The sequence below is a fragment of the Gambusia affinis genome, linkage group LG05 (genome assembly GCF_019740435.1).
Source record: "Gambusia affinis linkage group LG05, SWU_Gaff_1.0, whole genome shotgun sequence".
Lineage (NCBI taxonomy): Eukaryota > Metazoa > Chordata > Actinopteri > Cyprinodontiformes > Poeciliidae > Gambusia > Gambusia affinis.
In genome coordinates, this window is record NC_057872.1 from 29862412 (window position 1) to 29883544 (window position 21133).

The following is a 21133-nucleotide window of genomic DNA, read 5'->3' on the forward strand; positions in this document are numbered from 1 at the left end:
TCATCTGAGTTTTTCTGTTACACTGAGCTGTAGATGTTTGCAATATGAAATTGAAACAAGCCAAAAAAAACTTGATGGACTTCCCCATCTGCTCAGGCCCGAGTAACGCTCTGATCTGGTTCCCGTTTATAAAAATAAATCCTGTTTTGTTTTTTGTTCTATGTTTGGTGTTCAGTGAAATCCCAGAAGACATTATTCAAACCAGAAACCTCACAACAAACTGCATCGCCCTCACAAGACCTCAGGAGTTTATCTCCATGTTCAGATGCTTTTCTTTTCCAAACGTGTTTAAAATCTTGTTTTTAGTTACCGACCTTCCATATTAACCTCCCTTTCAGTTTGAGGAAGTCTGACTTCATACAACCCATGAGCTGCTTCATCTTTTTGCAGCAATATAGTCGTGGGGGTCTGACAGCGACGCTCCTAAGAGAACAACATCAGGCTTCTGTTCCAGTCTCCATCTGCAGAACAAAAAGGTAAATAAAACTCAGTGTTTACTGACCGGTTCCAGAACTGTTGTTTAATTAATAAGCAGCTGCTCTAAATGCATCACAGCAGTGATAACGAGTGACAGGATGCATCACTCTGATACTTTTATAGACGGTTATATAAGTAGAAGAAAAATCAGAGATAACTGTTGCTTGTCGGTAGTTTGGAGAGCGAAAACCTCCTGAACAATGATGTCATAGTAAAAGTAGTTTTGTTTCTGCTCTGTAAAAATAAAGGTGTGTGTGTGTGTGGGGGGGGGGGGGGGGGCTGCATGTGCATGTTTGGAAAAGCACCTCATGCCTGCTGTTAAGCATGGTGGAGGATCCGTGAAGCTTTGGGCCTGTTTGTCTCCAAAAGACCAAATGAGAGCATAACTTTGTACTGGCCTCCTCAGTTTGTGATGCAAACATTTCAAAAGAACATTTTACATTTTAATCTGTGTTGTTTGCTGCTTCGTGTTTTGGACAAATTTGCAAATGAGTTTTTCCTGAATATCTAAAAGTTTAAATGTCTATAAACGGGTCATAACTGAATATTTCAGCCTGATTGTCATCAGTTTACATGGCCAATATTTCACCAGACACAAAATCAAAAGTTTTACGTGATTTCTAAAATGTTCTTTCTGTCTTCCTATTTGTAAAACTGAGACAAACAAATCATTCAGGTCTGTGTCTCTTCTGGCATTTTAAGGAAATGATAAAAGCAGCATGCAGCTTGTATAAAAAAATATGTTTTTTACATATTTGTTAAAATTCTAATTTATGGAGCTCATGAGTAACTTCATACAGGGATTTGCATGTCGGTGGGCAGCCTGGAGTCACGTCAACGCCTGGCAGGAGGAAGTTGGACTTCAACTGACAACTTTCAGGTTGTCAGACAACTGATCCACCCACTGAACCAAAACAGGCAGATTGATTCAGCGGAGGTAAATTAAACGCTGCAGGACTCAGAAATCTTTATTAAAAGGAAGATTAACATTTCTTCCTCATTCTTAGAAGGTCAAAATCGATGTAGCGCTTTAATCAGTCTCTGTGTGGGATAATCACTTCCTTCCACTGGGATTTCTGCTGTCAGGAAAACCAGGGCTTACACTGGAGACAGCAGGAATCCTCCGGCTCATTTTAGTGATTTTATGAGGAATTATGTAAAAGATTTCCTGTAAAGATCATGATGCAATTTCCTGAGTTTCCTAAATCTGTGTTTCATCTAATCTGAACTGAAAAAGTCCACAAGATGTTTCGTTTTGTCCCTAAAACTTCTATTTTATAAACTATTTATTTAATAATAGCTGACTCACTGATGCCGTCTGAAACAATATCCACCTGTAAAACTTTTAACTTCATGCATCAGACTGGAACAGAAAATGTTTAGAAACGGATCTATGTTCATTACAACCCCAATGTTCAAAGCTCTTTACATTTATTGTTCCTTTTTCTGGTTCTGGGTTTGGAAACATGAAACGTGTTGAAAGGTTAGCATCACTCTCATTTCCACTTTACCTGCTTTCGTTCGGGTGTAAAGTGACAGGTGTGCCCTCAGCTTTGTGACATCAAAACCATTTCTGATGGTTTTGATGTCACTGCACCTGTATTAGAAACAAAACTGCTCAACTTTTGAATTTCATTCATAGAATTTTGATTTAAGTTGTTTTAAATATCAGATTTTCTAACCCAAGTTATTTCTCATCACTAAGTTTTTATTCATATGGAAAAAGTCCTGAAACACTTTTTCTTTTATTTCTTAGTCTTATTTTTATTGGAGTCTCAAAGTTCAACATTGATGAACATTCACAGAAAGTGCAAGTTAAAAGTTTTAAGTATTGTCACCATTACTGCTCTGACTTTTAAAATTTGCTCAGAAAAAAGTTTTGTTTCTTCTCATTCCTAAATTTCTGCTCTCAATCACTGTTACAGTTTGAAAGTATTATGGTGTCAATTATAGGAATGTGATAATAGGAAATAAAAAAAGAGAGAGAGAAAATACAGTGCGCTTTAGTTGAACCTTATACGCAGTGGCCTCTGGTGGCCGTTTGGGAGTATTGCAGCTTAGTTTATTTTATTTATAGTAACCCACCGGCCGCAGAAACGAATCTATGAAACGGTTCCTTCTTGTTAAACTAGATTGTGAAGCTCTGTCATACTAGAGCCGCTGCTTCTCCACATTGAGAGGAGCCAGTTGATCTGGTTAGTTTAGACGTCTCCCTGGTAACGGGTTCAGGGCTCATCCCACAGGGAGGAAACCCAGAGGAAGACCCAGGACACACTGTAGGGAGAAATGTTTCTCTGCTGGCCTGGGAACACCGTGGGATTCAACTCCTTTAACTCTTTTTCGAGTCACTTTCTCCTCCAACCGGCTGCCAAATGTTGCATCAGCAGCGTATTAAAAAACTTCTCAATGCAGGTTTCAAAACTCGCGTAAAAAAAGCTTAAAACTGCTTGTGTGGTTGTTCCAGAGACAGTGGGTGATAATACTGTCTCACCAGATACCCACATCGCCAGACACTACCATGTTAAAATAACTATAGCTTTCTTGTAACGCCTACACGGTGATGAAATGAATGTTCTTGTTGAATGTTTCCATGAACCTTCACCATCTTGTGCAGATTATCTTTAGAAAGCTGCTCCACCTCATTGCATCAAACTAATAATAAAGTTTTGTCTTGCCTTTAGAGTCAGGTAAACTTTTCATGGAACAGTCAAAAGGAGTTTTTTCTGTTTTCGGACTGAGTTTTCATGCCATCGATATAATTTATAAAATTTAAATGAGCATGTCTGGATCCTTCGCTCAGATTTGATTTTTGCATTGCAGTAATTTTATGTTTACACATCAGAATTTCTGGCTCAGGTTGAGTCTGTTTGACATTTTTTATGTACGTCAAAGTGCAGTTGAGAACAGGTGCTAGTCTCTGTGTAATTTCCTGCAATTGGAAAATAATTCGATTTGACTAAGTTTGGTATTGTGACATTTAACAGCGTCAGCTCACACCTACAAGATGATTTGAATCCAATAAAAGCCGACCCACTTTCTGCCATCTTCATGAGAATCTAACATATTTTATCTCACTCTTCAGACATGATTTAAATTCATGATACATGCTTTATGTAATAACATTTAAAATAGCTTTGATTAATTTAAAAACAGTGCTTCACAGCAGGATGGTTATGACTCACAGAGTCCAGACACCTTCACTCTGCTGGATTCTACTAAAATCCCCTGATAGAAAATTTACAGAGGGTGAACGATTAGGGTCTTTCGAAATGTGTCAAAACAACACCTGTGACTTTACCATACATTTGTTTTAGTTGCCGTCCGCAAAAATGCACAGCTCCCAGTCAAAAACAACCAATCAGAGCCAGGAGGAGTGTCTTAGTGCTGCCTATCAACCTTGTGTACATGTTGCTCAATGTGTTAATGACAGAGAAGCAACTCACCATTTCAGGAAAACTGTTTATCCGTTGTGGTCGTGCTAACTGGCCTGAGCATTCCTGGCAGCTGTAGTGTAGCAGAGAGCAGCTGATACACTAGGGTGATTAGCAGTGCTAAGACCCCGGACTCCCATCATCTCTGACCTGCACACCGAACCCAATGCATCTCAATATCTGGGAGCTGACAGCGCGGGTCGCAGGCCAACTTCTCATCACCTCAAGTTGCGAAATGTTCCCTGATTTCAAAACTTTGGTGGAAGTGGTGCTTGTAATCCTACAACAACAAACTCTGCACAAATCCCACTGAACACATTTGATTACACACAGTCGGGTTCCCCATTCTGAGACTTTGCTTTCAGACTGCAGCTGGTTAATCCTTCATAATTTAAGTGCAATCGTCCAACTATAAATGGACTCCGGAGCCACAGTCAGTGTTTCTTTTATTACTGCAGAGAAAAGGTTGCGTTTCCTTCTGCTCGATGTGACGACGTGTTGTGGATTCTCTGTTCAGATTGTGTGAGTTGAATATTAACTAACAGAATAGAATAGAAATACCCATTATTATGGGGAAATTCCACTGCAACAGCAGCAAAGTGATGAAGCACAGATTCACACCAAGATACGAACACAGAATATTTAAAAAAGGTCAGGTCAAAATCTTAAAATGAATTGATCATTTTCAGTAGACAGATCACAATCATTCAGGATTTTTCTGCATTCTCCTCAGATGTTTCCTCTCTGCCAATAATTTCACCCTTCTTAAGCAGACTAGCGTCTTTTCCACATGGTTGGAAAATACTCATTGCATCAGCTGAGGCTAAGCAACATTTTTGCAGCTGAAAGATGCAGTAATTATCCAACAGGAAGATCGAAAGTATTTGTTTAACTAAATCCGGGTGCTGACGGATCTGTTTGGCGAGGCGGCGTAGAAAATTAACGCAGTTCTGATAGAAATTCTTCTTAGTATTGATAAATATCTTGGCATGTGTCAGAATGCTAAATTAAGTCAAAGATAAGTAATGACATGCAAATGCAGTGGGTTACCAATATCCTCTTCTTTATTCTGTACGCAGAAATTATGGTGCTGAGTGAGAAAAGTTAACGTTGGGTGTTTCTGAAGAACGTTGTCAGATAAAGAGAAGAAATTCCTGGATTTATTTTTCTGCTTCCTTGCACATCAATCAGCCTTTCACATGCAAATCAAATTAATACAGTTCTTTTTCTCTGCATCTTGTTTTAATTTATCAGATAACAATTTGATTCTTGTGAGATGATGGATACATGAAGTGATTAATGAGGATGCAATCCCAGTTTATTATGATTAAAAGCAGCAAAGCTGAAAGGAGGAGCTCTTAATTTACTGGTTTACTCCAATCCAGACCCAGTTTATGGTCATGAGACACAAACCGCCACAGAAGGAAGGACATTCTGGATACAAGCGGCTGAAATGAGCACATGAACACATGAAAAAAGGATGAGCAAATCCTCACAGACAGTCAGTCAGCCAGCTAACATCAGCTCTGGACCCGTAAAAAAGTTGGTAAAGCTCTAAATATTCCAATGAGAGACATTGGAGCCATTCCAGAAATCATTGGTCAGCCACTGACAGCTGCGTTTTCCCAACAAAATGCAACCCTGACATAAAAATAAGTGAAAAACGAGAATGCAAGAGTTTTCCCAGGAAATACCAGGCGCAGTTTCTCCCATGAAAACAATAATTCTCACCAAATTGTGCTTATTTTGTAGATCAACACATTGTCATCTATAAATTTGATGACGTCACTTTAGCCCCCATCCGCTGAGAATAAAGTCACGGGTTTCTGTGGTGAATGGCTCTCCGTGACATTATTGCACCTTCTCTAAAAATAGATGAAAATTTCAGGCAACATTTCCAAAATACCAAAGGAAGTCGTTAATTCTTCAGCACCGAGCAGGAAGTGGATGTGGCTTCTACCAGAAAGGTCAGATTTTGGCCAAACTTTGAAGACGTCCTGTTGGAGATGAACTGATATTGAGGCTTATTCCTAGTAAAACCAAGCGGCAACATGCAGATTTGAGCGCTGATGCAGAACATCTGCGGTCGCAGCACATGCTTATACATAATCAAACCTTAAGGGACTCTGTCTACTTTCCATATGCAACTGAAAGGGTCCATGTTCGTCTTACTCTTTGGGTAAAGTAGGTGAACCAAATTGGACGTCTGAATTGTTTTGCACAAAATATTTTCTGTTTCCTGTTGACTTTTTTTAGGTGGTGAAGCTGATGCATATTCATAGCTTAAAAGTGGAAGTGGTGGGAAGGCACCACATTACACCGCTCTGCAACCACATCCTGAGTCACCATGCTGACAGTGACGCCTTTAGCTTCTGCCTGATTATTCTTCCACTCAGTCTTCAGACGTTAACACATTAGTGTCTCCAGCACCGCTTCACTCCTCAAGTTGTAGAATTTCACATTTAAAAAGGTAAAAAATTTCAACCTTCTCTGTATTTATACTTGAATTTTTCTGATCTGAAGACATGATGGGCGTAGATGATTAATTTTGTTTAATACGATTTAACATTGTTGTATTGGCTTGTTGCTGAAAATGTATTAAATAAATAAAATGACTTTTACTTTTATAATGATGTAAATCCATTAATTTGTGGTCATACCATTTTACTGATAAAAATGTCTCTGTTTAAATCGTTCTTAGCTGTTGCTGTAACGATGAACCTTTGGTTCAGGGTAGCAGCGGACGACAGAAAGCCAAAATGTTTTTCTTCTAAATGTCTCTTCTTCAACCTCAGACCTGAATTAGAAACGTCTATTTGTGCCTGCAGTCTGGTCTGCTGTGTTTTCCCCTGCCTGCCTGGCTGCTGACACCAGTGAGTCATTTCCATGGCTCCTCCACCTCCAGCCCTGTCGCTGCTGTGGGGTCTCACTTTATTCTTTGGTGGAGGTAAGATGACTTATTGGATCTAACGAGTCTCTTCCTCTGTCCTGTTATTTGACATTGCTGAAGATCTCTTTTAAAATATTTCACTTCATTGGAAATTAACTGTAATCTTGTCTTAATGGCTGCAGATCATTAATCTCAAATCTAATTTGGTTTTTGCTTCTTAAAATCAAGTGAAACGTCTTTTTGAGTCAACAATCATTGAAGTTGACACTCAGGATTAGAAACTCTAGATGGTGCAGCCTTTGCAGCTGACCTCTTTTTTCTCCTCTGCAGCAGCTGCATCTGTCTGCAATGTCACCTGCACCACTGACTATGTAAAGATGCTAAACTGCTCCTGCTCAGGCTCCGTGCCAACACTTCCTGTTCTTCTCACTGTGACTTGCAGGTAAAAGTTGTCCTGTCATTGTTACTAAATTGATAGATGTCTTTACCACCCTACTGCATAAGCAGGGGCATTTTAATCTTTTCCTCAAGAATTATATTTTTAACATGAAGTATAATTATGTCTTTGCATTATATTATTTAACTTTTGATTTGAAGTAATGAATAAAACAGTCTGCAGTAGAGTTAAAGAGTAAAATATGTATTTAGGATTTCCCTCAGTTCCTCCTTGCATCATTCACATCATTCACATCATTCACATCATTCACATCATTCACATCATTCACATAGTTTGCGGCTTGTCTTATTTTACATGGAATAAGACAAGCTGCTTGTTCCATGTTTCATGTGTGAAAACAGATAATAGTTCCCAACATCACAGTAACAATTCAAACAGAAAGAGTCTAAATGGGGAGGATAAAAATGATGTCATTGTGGTGATTGTTGTTTTACTGGTAAAACTGTCATTTTTAAATGTTTTCATATGTGGAATCTGAAAAGTTGCATCTAACTCAGTTAGAGAACCCAAGTTTGTTGTAACTGAAATTATTTTTATTTAATTTACTTCTAAACTCTGGATTGTTTGGCATCATGATGCTTGATTGCTTAGTTTATTACAACAAAACTGTTTAAATATGAAATTACGCTAATGGCAACATTCATAAGTGGCCCTAAAATGAAATAACTACACTACCCATAATGCATCATAAAATAAGATGGCATGATTAAAAACCTCCCAAAAGTGGGTTAAAAGTTAAAGAAACATTTAAATGAATGAGCTATTTGAATATAAAAATGTTTTTGTCACAATGAGGCTTGAAAAGTTAAACATCTGAAAAATGTGTGTTTTTACAATCCTTTCTTGTGCTGTTTGAACGTTGGAGAACATCATCAGGGACAGGAATATTATTTGTCTTTGTCAGCAGCAAAGTGTTTTCATTCATCATAACACCAGATGATTCTGTTCCAGCTCTGAGGACACACATCTCACTGTGAGCTGTGAGACCGAACCGCCTCAGTCCTGGTGCAGAATCAAAGCGGACCTCACCTACGTCGCCTCCACCGAAACGCTGTGCAACGCCACCGCCAGGCAGCCTGGCGCCCGAGGCCTGCTGGTTCTCAGTGAGTCACTCCAATGGGAGCTCTCTTCTGTGGGTAGGTTATAATCTCTCATTTCAGTTTCATATCTGACCGACTGACGTAAAAACCACGTACAACAAACGCAGCTGAGAGCAGCTTTAAGGTCAGCGCTCTGGCAGTTAGAGAGAATTTAGGGATTTTAATGAAAAGTGCAGCGTTCACGCCAACCACCTGACTCCTTTGCTGGAATAAAGCTAATTGCTGCTCTGACTCCTCTTGACTTTTTTTTACAGTAAAACTTGAAGCTCCTGATAAAGTCTCAGTGGAAAAGGCTCCTGGAATCTACAACATTACCTGGAGCAACAAAAGAGAATACACTTTCATAAACAGAGTCCGCATAAGAAATACAAAAAACCCATCGGAGGTAAAGCTGAGTTGTCACAGAAACCTGAACGAGACTGTAACTGTTAACCACTTTTTGCTGATGAGTTGTATTTTTTCATTTCTTCCAAACAGGATTTAATCTTTACGAATTTACTAAACCGGATGTACTTTGAGCTGGATCAGAAAAGGCTGCGGCCCGGTGCTTCCTACGTTGTGGACGTTCAGACAAAAATCTCTGAAGATGAGTTCGTTGTGGGTCCGTGGAGTGAGTGGAGCTCCGGTGCAGAGTGGAGCACACCGGCTGACCCTCCAGATGAAAAAGGTGGGATCATTTAATATGCCCAATGAACCTGGATGCTCATAAAAATTCACAGTTCAGATCATATTCATCTGATCTTTGTCGCTTTTCCAGGAGTGAATTTTTACTGGCTTTACATCTCGACGCCCATCATCCTCATCCTCGCCCTCCTGTTGCTGGGATACCTACAAAAACCGTGAGTATTTTCAAACGTCTCACTTTCCAGTTTTAAACTGGATTTTCCCATCAACTCAGACCTGATTTTAGTTATTACCAAAACAAAGAACTTTGCTGAACTTTTTACTCTTTGCTCAATCGCATCCCAATTAACCAGTCAGTAAATAACCAGTCAGAAAACGTAAGCTGACAAAGAGGAGTGAAGGGTTGAAGGTCACCATCATGCTGCCTTCCAGTAAATGATTAGCAACACAACTCACCGCATCAGTTGATTCCTGGCATCACCTCCTACATATGTAGAAACCACGGCAGCAGTACGTGCAGCAGCGCCGTGCACTGAATGGCTCACAGGCATAGGAAGTCCTGCAGCAGAGCGTCAGAGAGCTGAGAGCAGCTCCCTGTAGGGCTCCACGGTTTCAGCCAGAAAACACAAGATTAACCCACCAGACACTCTGCTCTCGCTGCTGAAGGATGATGCAACACGTCTAATGTGTGAACAGAAGTTTTAGTTTTGGTATTCTCACTGCAAAAACCCAAAATATCACCAAGTGTTTTTGGTTTCTAGTCCAAGTTCTAGTGAGCAATTTGGATTTAAAGTTTTATCACGATACTTTCTAGTATTAACAATAAATGTGAGAATAAGAACTTACTTTTTTAGGTGACAGTTTGGATAAGATAAATCAGAAATTTATTCCAGTAAATGATAAACGATACAAATATCTTAGTATTCCTGAAATAAGACAAAACTTAAAACTTTTCACCAAAACATATAAACTTGTTTCCAGTCAGTAATTCTTGTGTAGAGATTTAAAAGCTGCATTCTGTCTGTTTCAGTTCAACACTAACGCCACAAAGCTGTTTTATTTCACATGCACATGGATTTTAGTCAAGTTGTTAATTTAGATAATTAACTGCATAGTTTGTTTCTAAAGTCATTGTTAAGTGAATGAAACACCAGTGATATCACAGAACACGCAAATCATAAAGGTTTTCTATGGTTTTATTCAACTGAGATGGTTAAATTCTGTTTTTTCTTTAATTCTTCGTTTGATTTGAATTAACCTGCTTAACAGCAGCCATTATGACTCACCTGAGTGTGTTAAAAAGAGCCGTTTTTCACAAGTTGTGTGTTAAAACCAACATGAATCAGAGTTCAAACCAGAATGTGTGTCTAGAAAGGATTTAGGGTTTTATGTTGAGGACAATATAAGAGTAATTTAAGAGTTTTGTTTCTCTTTTTCTTTGAACAAACCCAGAGATGAACCAAATCTGAAATTATTTTTATTGTTTTTTTTTAAATTAAAGATTCATTCAGCTCCTGTGAATTAAAAGAGGGTCAGTGTAAAACGCAGCAAAGTTTTTCTGAAACAACACTAACTAAGTTTAGTTGTCAATCACTGTCTCCTCATGATGAAAATAATCCTTCTGTTCTGAGAGTCGCAGCGTGGGATCCGTTATTATCAAAACTTCAGATCAAGCTTTGACTCAGTAATTCAGTAAATTGTTGTGTAATCATTCACATGAAAGCCGTGTTGTTTTACCAGGATTACTGGTTATGATCTGAAAACCTTTGATTTTAGGTCAAAGTTTCGCCTCTGCTCAGCTCATCTACCGTAAAGCAGCAAAGATCCAGATAAAAACCTGAGCAAAGAGTAGAAACATCCTTTATTCTGCCTCCATGGGGAAAATTAGCTGTAAGAAACTAATGAAAGTTCATACAGAGAAACCAGGTTAGTAGCAGCAAAACCTAAACATACAACATAAAAAATCTACGAAGCTACGAAAAATACCAGATACTTAATGCAAAAAATAAAAGATAACAAAATGGAAGTGTAAAAAGTATTTTAAAAACTGCAAAACTGTGTTTTTATGTGGAAAAACCGACAGGAGAACAACAGTTTGTTGTGTTTGCTGCTGATTCAGCCACAAACCAGGTGTCCAAACATTTCGCCAGGGTAAAAATTTTAAAATGTAAAAATTCTTGTGGGCCTGAAAAATGTTATTTTTTAATAAACATGATCAATAATGAAGTAACTAATGTCATCTTTAATGTTTTTACGTTAAATAGTCAAGGTCTGTTGATGTATTTAATAAATAAAAATGTCTAAGTTCTAAATTTTTTTCGGTTAGTTGTCTTCGGTGATTCTGAGCGACATGAACAGGAAACGAGTCGCTCTTTCTGCAACGTCCCAAACACAAATCTTACCAAGTATTCCTGCTCTAGTTTCTAGTGGAAAACTAACTTACAAGAAACTTTGTAGCAACATCAGTTGTATGTTCACTTGCAACAGTGAGATAATCTACCAAGGGAACTGGTTTCACTCATTATTAAGGAATTATTTAAAACAAGATCCTGCTTCTTGCTAAAAAGGTTTCTTGTAAGTTAGTTTAGTCTTATTTGAAGAGTATTTGGATATTTGCACTAGAAGCTAGATTAAAATGACTCAGTAAGAGTTTGTGGTGAATTGAAATCATTCTGCGGAGCTAAAAATGCCCCCATCACCACATGTTGAAGACCTCTGCTCTACAGGTTGGCTGATGCCACCACACAGTGACTAAAGGTCACCGTTTCTGTCTTCTGCCTCTCCTGACTTTTATTCTGCTTTTCTTTCAGCTCCTGGCAGAAAAAATTCAAAATGATGACGCTCATTCCCAGACCCAACGACTATTTCAAGCCCCTCTACCACAACCACGGTGGGAACTTTAAGGTAAGAGAAAGCAAAAGCAGCCTTTCGCATTGTTTGTAGTTTCCAACTGGGGCCAGCAGGTGCTGCAGCAGAGGGGACTCACGTCACACCTGGACCCTGCTGGCTCTGCCGGCTGGGACTTTCCCTCTGACTGCAGCCTGAAGGGCCTCTGTGATGTCGGTGACTCAGTCAGCAGGGGCTTCACGGGCCTCACAGGCTGTGGGAGGATATTTGTCTCAGTCAGGCAGACCTGTTCCACCTCGGTGGAAATCACCTCAGAGGTTGTTTCAGCTCTTTGATTTGCCATGGTGTCACAGTAGAAACAGCCTGTTTTCTACCTGATGGAGACACAAAATGAGAACGTTGTGGTTTACGTTTTTCGGGTTTTTTTTATTCTTTCACAAATGTTGCACGGTTTCTCTCTGCTCTTAATCTTTTGCAACATTTGTCTTTTCCCCTAATGTAAATTTACTCTTGTCACATCTATTTTTAGCAGACAGATCAGGTTTGTGCAGGCAGCAATCTCCAGATCGTTTCAGACTCCATTTCCATCAATGATAGTCATTCGCCAGCCGCATGAAAACCAAGGATTTACTGCATGCAGCAGAGCATAACCACATCCAGCGTCACATATGAATTTTATTGAAACTGTCACGTGAAAATACTGTAGAGAAGAGTTGTTAAGCAACAAGTTTAGATTTGTTCTGCAACCTGCTTGTTGCTCCAAACCAAAAAGAAAATGTTTTAATTAAGGATGCAACAAGAAATTGTTATTTTAAGAGTTAATCCGTGAGTTATTGTACAAAATAACAACAAATCTTCTTCATTTTCCAGATTTATGAAGAACAAAAACATTCACCTCCTTCTATAAAATGATATTTTTCTTTTGTAATAGAGGATTCTTTTCTAAAATCTGACAATAGGAATACATTTTAGGTTCATTTTTGTTAGCTTTCATAACAAAACATTTCACACATATTTAGAAAATCTTTTTTTTTTTTGCAGCTCTAGACAAATTTTATGTTGTAGTTCTTTGAATTGAGGAAGCTGCAGAAAAGCTGCTCTAAAAACAAAAAAAGAAAATGATTTCTTCCATCGTCTTTTTCTTGAGACAATTGAAAGGAAAGGTGAAGACATTTTCAGAAAAGATAGATCTATAACAACAAGAATTAATTTATAGCTCAGGACTCAAGACAATCCAAACCTATTTAATGCAGCAAAATTCAGATCGAGTTCAAACTGTCACTAAACTTGTTAAAATGCTATCAATGCCAGCAGATGGCGCCATCTCTCCATTTTACACATAATCAATCAAATGGTAACAGTGGAGAGGAACTTCGTCTTTTTAACGAGATGAAATTAAATCTAGGAAATCTTTAGATTGGCTTTTTCTGCATCCCTGTGGGACAGAATGCTCAAAATGTTCCCACAAAGAGCAGATTGAGTGGGTAGACGCAGATATTCTGATTATGTCGCATAATCAAGGATTAAATCAGCCATCATGTAAGACACAGAATAATTACTTCACTCAATGCTTTGCTTTTCCACAAAGATAAACATTTCACACTAACATTTATAACTTTGTTATCTTTGGTCATAATTAGTCAGATTGCTATGAAAGAAAAATCCCAATGTGTCCCAAACTGATCAGAAAAATCATCTATCAAATGGGAATTTATAAAGGATTTTATGATTGAGTGAATAAAGTCACTCTTAGCCGTTTTTCTTTAGACTTTTTAAGAGTTTGACTCGTTGTTTTTATGGTTGCGATGCCATCGTATTACAAAGTTCAGTTCAGTTCAGTCAGAGAAAAAAAAAAAAAAAAAGTTTTATCTTTTGAAGGATTTCTGAGATTAACATGCAATGACACACCGTCAACAGCAGAGGGCGCCACTGCAGTATTTATGAGTACTGAAGCGTCACCTTGATGGAAGTGACGCAGATGTAAAAAAGAAATGAAGAAAAGATTTACTTTTTCACCTCAGGTGTAAAAATTTTTATCTGCCAAAGTGTTTGAGACTGAATACTAAGAAAACATCCCAAAGATTTGGAAAGTGATTAAATTAGTTTAGGAACTTGGAAAATCTATTAACTTTAAACTACTTTTAGTAAAAATAATAAGTTTTTTAAAGCAGAACAGAATCCTTTGCCAGCATGTAAGGGTGTAGAAGTGAAACTGCTCGTTTATTTTAGGTGCTGCTTTCTTTAGTTTGGTGACTTCACACCAGCTCTCTTTGCCGTTTTGTTCTCCTGCCGTTTCTCACGACTTGTGGTGCAGACTGCTTGCGTCTTTCTCGATTTACAGGTTCCGTTTTGTATGAGCTTTGTAGACAGGATGTGGTGGCCTGGGTGTCAAAACTCTTGATTCAAACTTATCTGGACATCTCAGGCTTTAGGTGGCTGCACATTTTTTACATTTCTCTGAAGTCTTTCCACTGCTTTAAAACCCGTCAATTAGATGAACGCCTGTGCATTAAATCAAAGTGAATATCAAATTTATTTCAAATAGTCGTCACAGAGTCACGTTCCATACTCCAGATTGATATCTGCACATTTAAAATTAGCATCAACTTCTTCAAGGAAGTAGACTGATAATATTGTTCAGAGTAATAAGACTTATTGCATGCAGTAACAAATACCATTTAGTCCAAATATGGAGATATAAAGAGTCTGGATGTGACATGAAAGCTTTCTCTGTCAGATTAGAGGAGCAGCTGTGGACATGTGGAGAAACAAGCCACTACATAACAAAGAAAAATGAGAACAATTTGATCTGAGATTGTGAAAGTAACTGATTATATTCTGGCCCTGCTGGCAGCAACAGAGGCTCAAAAACAAGATAAGTGAATAACGTATGGAGGTGACGTGTCATCCGAAGAGCCGCTGCTTCAAGGAAGTCACTGATTACCATGACCTGTTGAATCAGATGGGGCCTGAGGTCCCTCTAAAACACTGAAAGTTTCTCACACCTTTCTTTTATTTTCTTACCACAATGATTTGAGAGAAAGTAAAAGAGGAAATCTAAAACTTCCACTACTGTACACCTCCACGTCCAGCTTCCCTGAGCTTTCCCGAATGTTCAACAGGACCACGTGTCTTTTTGGGAGCACATACATGTGTGAAAAGGTCTTCTCTACCTTGAACTTCAATAAGTCCAAGTACAGGTTCAGACTTACTGACGAGCATCTTCCAGCCCTACTTAGGGTCTCAACTGCCTCCTTCCTTAAGCAAAATGTGGCTCAGCTATGTGAGAGGAAGCGCCAGCAGACCTCTAGCAGTAAGAAGTAGGCAGAAGATGTTCATATCAGTTTATGATCCATTCATGTTCAGAAAGTTAAAGGTTAAAGAACTGTCAATACAGCCATTTGAATCTGAATTAGAATAATTACAATGTGATGTTTTTCTGCTTTTTTCTTGTAGGAGTGGGTGAAGCCGGTGTTCAACGAGTACGATTACCTAAAGATCACCACCTGCGTCATGCTGAGCGAGAAGCAGAGCGAAATCCTCAACTGGAGCAACGAGAAGCAAAGCTACAGCGAGGTCACCGAGGTGAAAGCTGCTGACGACTTCCTGCAAGTCCAACAGCTTCCCAACAACCTGCTGATGACGTTTCAGGACAGCAGCACCTCGCAGGGCACCATCCACTCCACGGGACACATCTCCATCCACACCGTCACCCTGTCCGGAGAGGAGTTCGAGGGGGACGTGACGTCGCAGAGCTCGCTGAAAAGCTTCCAGGACGCAGAAAGCTTTGGTTCGTTTGACGACGACAACAGGGAGCGTGTGGCTTACAATCTAGGGGAACCGCATTCGTCCCGGATGGAGCGGCACAGCGGGATATCACTACGAGAAAACCAGATCGCCAATGATTTGATACTGGAGAACCAAAACTTTCTGCCAGAGGGCGAGTTAAACGAAGCAGAGCGGGTGTCGCTCAACTCATTCGGATCAAATGACCAGTCGGAGGACGGCTACCCTCACGTGGACCTGGACACCATCGACAGCGGCTTCGGAGAGTGCAGCAGCCCTGGAGTCTCAGACTCAAACTCAAACTCATTTCCTGAGGAAAAACACTTCAATTCAAACTATGTCAAGCAGTGGATGATATGTAGCACAATTCAGGAAGACACCAGCACCGTGAGCAAAGATCTGGATGAGACAGTGACTGCAGCTTCTGACTCTCAACCACAGTAACTGCAAACAGAGGAAGAATCACGATGCTGCATGAACAATATGTGCATTTGTTATTTTGAATGAGCCAAGTAAACGTTTATTTTTTTTAAATCTCTCTACTAAAAAGAGTTTTACTGATGACTGTTTATTGTTAATTTAATGGAACTGAGATTCTTGTATGATTTGAATGAGACACTTTTTCAGCTTCACCTTTATTTGTACAGTTAATAAGATGTAGTTTGTCTCAATAAAGATCTGTTCTTAACTGTACAGAATGCAAATGTTTAAATATGTACATATGTAAGTAAATGTGAGAATATAAAACAATCCTTTCATAAGATGATTTTATAAGACGTATTTGATGTGAATTGAAGCTGCAGGTCAAACAGATGGAAAACAATGAAACCGAGTAACATCAGATATAAACTGTAGAAGATAAAGTTTGCACGACAATAAGAAAAACAATAAAATGATGTCATGAGCATAAAGATGCTAAGATACATCAGTAACTTTCTGATCCACAAAGTGAATGTATGGAGACATGAAAGAACCCCCTGGACAAGTCAAAGGAAACATGTTGGTGTGTTTTAGCAGCCCTGGACTTTGTACAGCAGTTCGGTGATTCGCCCTCCATCTTGCTCAGGTGTCAAGGTCGTGCATTCTACAGCTGTAGCCTCAGCATGTAGGCTCCCTTATCAAGATGTCCGATAATGCTCATTTCCTTGCGTTTGCACATTTTTCTGTAACCACTGTGACCAACCGTCCTGTTTGTGCAGTGTACATAAAAAAAAAGCAAAATAGCAAAAAGGCAAACTTGATGATTTTTGACGCTGATATTTTCATATAAAGGTAATTGTTGCATGAAATCCACTTAGTTTCTTCCCATGTTTGGCTGTTCTATAGAAACTATAGATGCTGGCATGTGAAAGGATATGTTTATATGTTTATATATATATAAATGTAAGTAAATGTGCCAAAACAAGAAAAATCTTTCAGAAGATGATTTCATAATTTGGATTTGAGTGAATATGTGAATTTAAGCTGCAGGTCAAACAGTCAGGTGGAAAAAATGAAACTGGGACATCTGACAAACTATGCATTGGAAATATTTCTAAGATTCAGCAAACTCAGCAACCAGGATGTTTATGTAGCAGTTCATGACAAGGTCAACTCCATAAAACCAACACAAATCTGAACTTATTCATTTGGCCTCAACCATTATTTAATTCTTTAAGTAAAGGAATTATTAGAAAAGATTATCCATCCACCCGTTGTCCATTTCCATTGTTGTGCAACAATAACTTTGATAATTTGTTTATTTTAACTAGTAATTCAAGTCAAAACTACTAAACTGGGACTCCATCTGATTATTAGCAAAATAATAATAATAATAATAATAATAATAATAATAATAATAATAATAATAATAATAATAGACAAACAGGATCATTATTTGCGGTGGGTATAAGATCAATCAAACAAACATTAACACATGGAAACTGCTAAACTTTCCCTGGAACTTTGTCTTTTTTTTGTTTTTTTTTAAGAGCTTAATATTCAGGATTTTAACAACAAACACTTCATTCATTGATGTTAAATAAATAATGAATGAGTGAAAAACACTGACTGGACCTGTGAAGGTGTGGCACTGAATCACCAACCAGGACTTTTTAATAAAATATCTGCATAGACTCAAGATGAGTCACTGGATCATCCAGAAAGAAAATGATCTGGTATTATCAATATTTGAACGGCTGCAGACATTATTACCAAGATATAAATTTGATTCCATGTGAAAACCGGTGAACCGAAGCAGGACAAGAACTGATCCTTGAGAACCCCAGGAGCCATTTTTATGATGATTCCACTGAACATCAAGACTTGAACCAAATGAATTATTGAGCATTTTAGACTCAGCAGATTAAATGTCAAAGATGGTATAGTTATTCTTTTAGTACGCAGCAATTTTTGTTGCTGTCATTACCATTGCATCTCCTGTATTGGGTTCATTTGTCGCTCCCCGAGTGTTGAGTCCATCAGAGATGTTCACATAAAATCACAGTGAACTGTTATTGGGAAGTTGAGGTTTCCAGGAAACCTAAATATAAAAGTGTGGATCACCAGAATAAAGGAGAGCAGATATGTTAAAGGTTTAAAACCGGATTAGTAGCATATACAAAATGAGCAGAGGACCCAGACTTGATCCTTGTGGAACTCCATAAGTAATGCTAACTTGAAGGTATTAGATCAAAATAAAGAGAAACGTGCACTTGCTTTTATGGAAAATTTATGATTAAAGCATAATCCAGAGCAGAAGCCATTCTGCATTAAGGTTCCTTTTTTAACTTTTGCATGAAAAGGAAAATCTTGCCAGTTTTGGGATTTCTAAACGTCAGTATCACCAAATATTTTTCCCACGTCTTTGTAAAACACCAACTCTAAAACCTTTAGTGTTAAATTTGCCGTATAAACATGAAATTGAAAACATTTTATGCACCAAACTGCAGGTTTTCACTGGATTTACTCATTTCCTCTTGAATCTTTTGGTGTGTGAGGGTGGAGTGTTTTCTAAAAACGGGATTCTTGTGGTATAATATGTTGTGGGAGGGGGATGTTCATTTACTTTTCAATATTAGTCCACAGTTTCCCTAACAGTTAATTGCTACCACTGTGTGTCAGTTGATTCTAATCTTAATTTCAGGTATGAAAAAAGTGATCCAGTTAGTCATATTTTGGTACAGTTTGGGGCAGTTTTTACAGTACAGTGAGTCTACACAGAATCCCTTTATGTTGCACCAGAGCAGCAATGAAGCCTCACACTGACTTTGGTCTGATTGTTTTTCACTGAGGTTCATCAGCATGCATGGCATTTTCCTCAGAAATGCAAAAGAGCAAACGGTTTTAGGTTAACCAAGAGATAAAAACAGTAAATGCAGGCTGGATGTGAATGTCTACGCTGATGTAATCTGATGTTTTTCAGTTTCCGCCCTCAGTCAAATTCTGCTTGCTGTAAAACAAAAGAATTTTAACTCAATGTTGAATCTTTGAGGACGGAAAGACAGCGTTGGTAAAAAAAAAAAACAAAACAAAACAAAACAAAACCTAAAAAACATGTCATCCTTTCAAAGGTTTACACTGTTAAAGCTGCATTTAGAAAAAATATTTTTACATATTTGTTACAAGTGTAACATTATTGTACATTGCAACAGCGTCTTCACAGGCCTGTCCAACAAATCAATCAAACAGCTGCAGCTGATCCAGAATGCTGCTGCTGGAGTTCTGACTAAAACCAGGAAGATAGAGCACATAACACCAGTTTTAAAGTCTCTCCACTGGCTCCCTGTAGCTCAAAGAATAGACTTTAAAATCCTGTTGTTAGTTTATAAATCACTGAATGGTTTAGCACCACAATACATTAAAGATCTGCTGCTGTTGTATCAACCTTCCAGAACCTCTCATGTTCTGGTTCTGGTTCTGCTCTGCACCCCCAGAACCAGAACCAAATCAGGAGAAGCAGCATTTAGCATCTATGCACCACAAATCTGGAACAAACTTCCAGAAAACTGTAAAACAGCTGAAACACTGACTTCCTTTAAATCTCAACTAAAAACCCACTTGTTTAGAGTTTTATTTGAAATGTAATCAATTACAAATTTATTGACGGAATCTGACTTGATGTTGTGTTTTGATTGTTGATTCTATGTTGCATTGTGTTTTTGTGTTTGATTTGATGTAAAGCACTTTGAAATGCCTTGATGCTGAATTCTGCTATACAAATAAAATTTGATTGGTTGGTTGGTTGGTTGGTTGGTTGGTTGGTTGGTTGGTTGGTTGGTTGGTTGGTTGGTTGGTTGGTTGGTTGGTTGGTTGGTTGGTTGGTTGGTTGGTTGGTTGGTTGGTTGGTTGGTTGGTTGGTTGGTTGGTTGGTTGGTTGGTTGGTTGGTTGATTGATTGATTGATTGATTGATTGATTGATTGATTGATTGATTGATTGATTGATTGATTGATTGATTGATTGATTGATTGATTGATTGATTGATTGATTGATTGATTGATTGATTGATTGATTGAAGTGTCACTGTATGGTGAGTGTAAGGGACAGATAATCTTGGGGGGGGATAGTAAAATCCTTTTTGTACTATGAAGTACAAAAAAGATGATTTATGGTCACATAGAAAAGCAGAACAACCCATTAAATACATGCTGGCTGCATGTTGGCTGTTTGTTACATTAGCTCTGATATTCTACTGACTTTTGTTCAGTATTTTTTGTTTGAACTTGTGATGGACAGTCGCAGTGCTACAGTGTTGGAGTTTTTAAACAAATGGTTGATATGGTATCATATGTATTTGTGATATTTTTGATATTTCAAATCAGGAACTGATAAAAAAAGACATAATAAAGATTAAAGAAAATAAATGTGACTTTTCAATGTTTGCAGAAAAGTTGCTGAACCTTTTTTGTAGGTAGAAGTAGAAAGAAAAGCTGAAGACACCAAAGACGTGGTGTGACTGTGTGGAGGGCATTTATGTCTGAAGAGTTTCATTTTCCCTCAGATTAATGAACTGCTCTTTACAGAAAGAGGAGCTCAGCTCTGGATAACCTCATTCTGGGATAAAGATCAGAGTAATTGTGAAATTCATTCTTATCTGAGAAATCTGACAGTTCAAATAAATTAAAAGCGGTCGTAGTTTATTAATAGGAATTGCGTCACAGTGTTGAATGAATGTGTTGTTTTTATCTGGGTGATCTTAATGCCTCCAGGACTAGATGTAAAGTTTTTATTCATTTCAGAAAACAGCTCTGCTGTTGCAAAGGTTTTATTTGCATTTATTGGAAATAGTTTGTCTTAATGCTCAGTGTACCTTGTCAGCTGCACAGGATTTAATATTTTTAACAACAACACAGTTTTTATGTTGAAATTACACCCTTACTGTAGAGTACTCTATTCTTTATTCCATTTTTATTTTCTTATCTGAACCAACTTGCTTTGCTGCTATTGCATCAAAAATTTCCATTTGGGGGATATTAATGTTCTGATTTTCTAAAACCATGATTGTAAGTATATATTAGCCAAATGAACAGTAAATTAAAGCAT

At 38.1% G+C, this 21133-nt stretch overlaps 1 protein-coding gene across 1 annotated transcript; it reads left to right on the plus strand.

Annotated features, from left to right (window-relative positions):
• The first annotated feature begins 399 nt into the window (after window positions 1-399).
• On the plus strand, window positions 400-16848 carry il21r.1 (interleukin 21 receptor, tandem duplicate 1). Its single transcript, XM_044117045.1, has 10 exons — window positions 400-476; window positions 6165-6378; window positions 6737-6855; window positions 7129-7240; window positions 8207-8391; window positions 8610-8740; window positions 8833-9022; window positions 9113-9194; window positions 11790-11883; window positions 15283-16848. Exons 3-10 carry the CDS (start codon window positions 6795-6797, stop codon window positions 16054-16056), a joined length of 1629 nt encoding a protein of 542 aa, XP_043972980.1. The 5' UTR covers window positions 400-476; window positions 6165-6378; window positions 6737-6794; the 3' UTR covers window positions 16057-16848.
• The last annotated feature ends 4285 nt before the right edge of the window (window positions 16849-21133 follow it).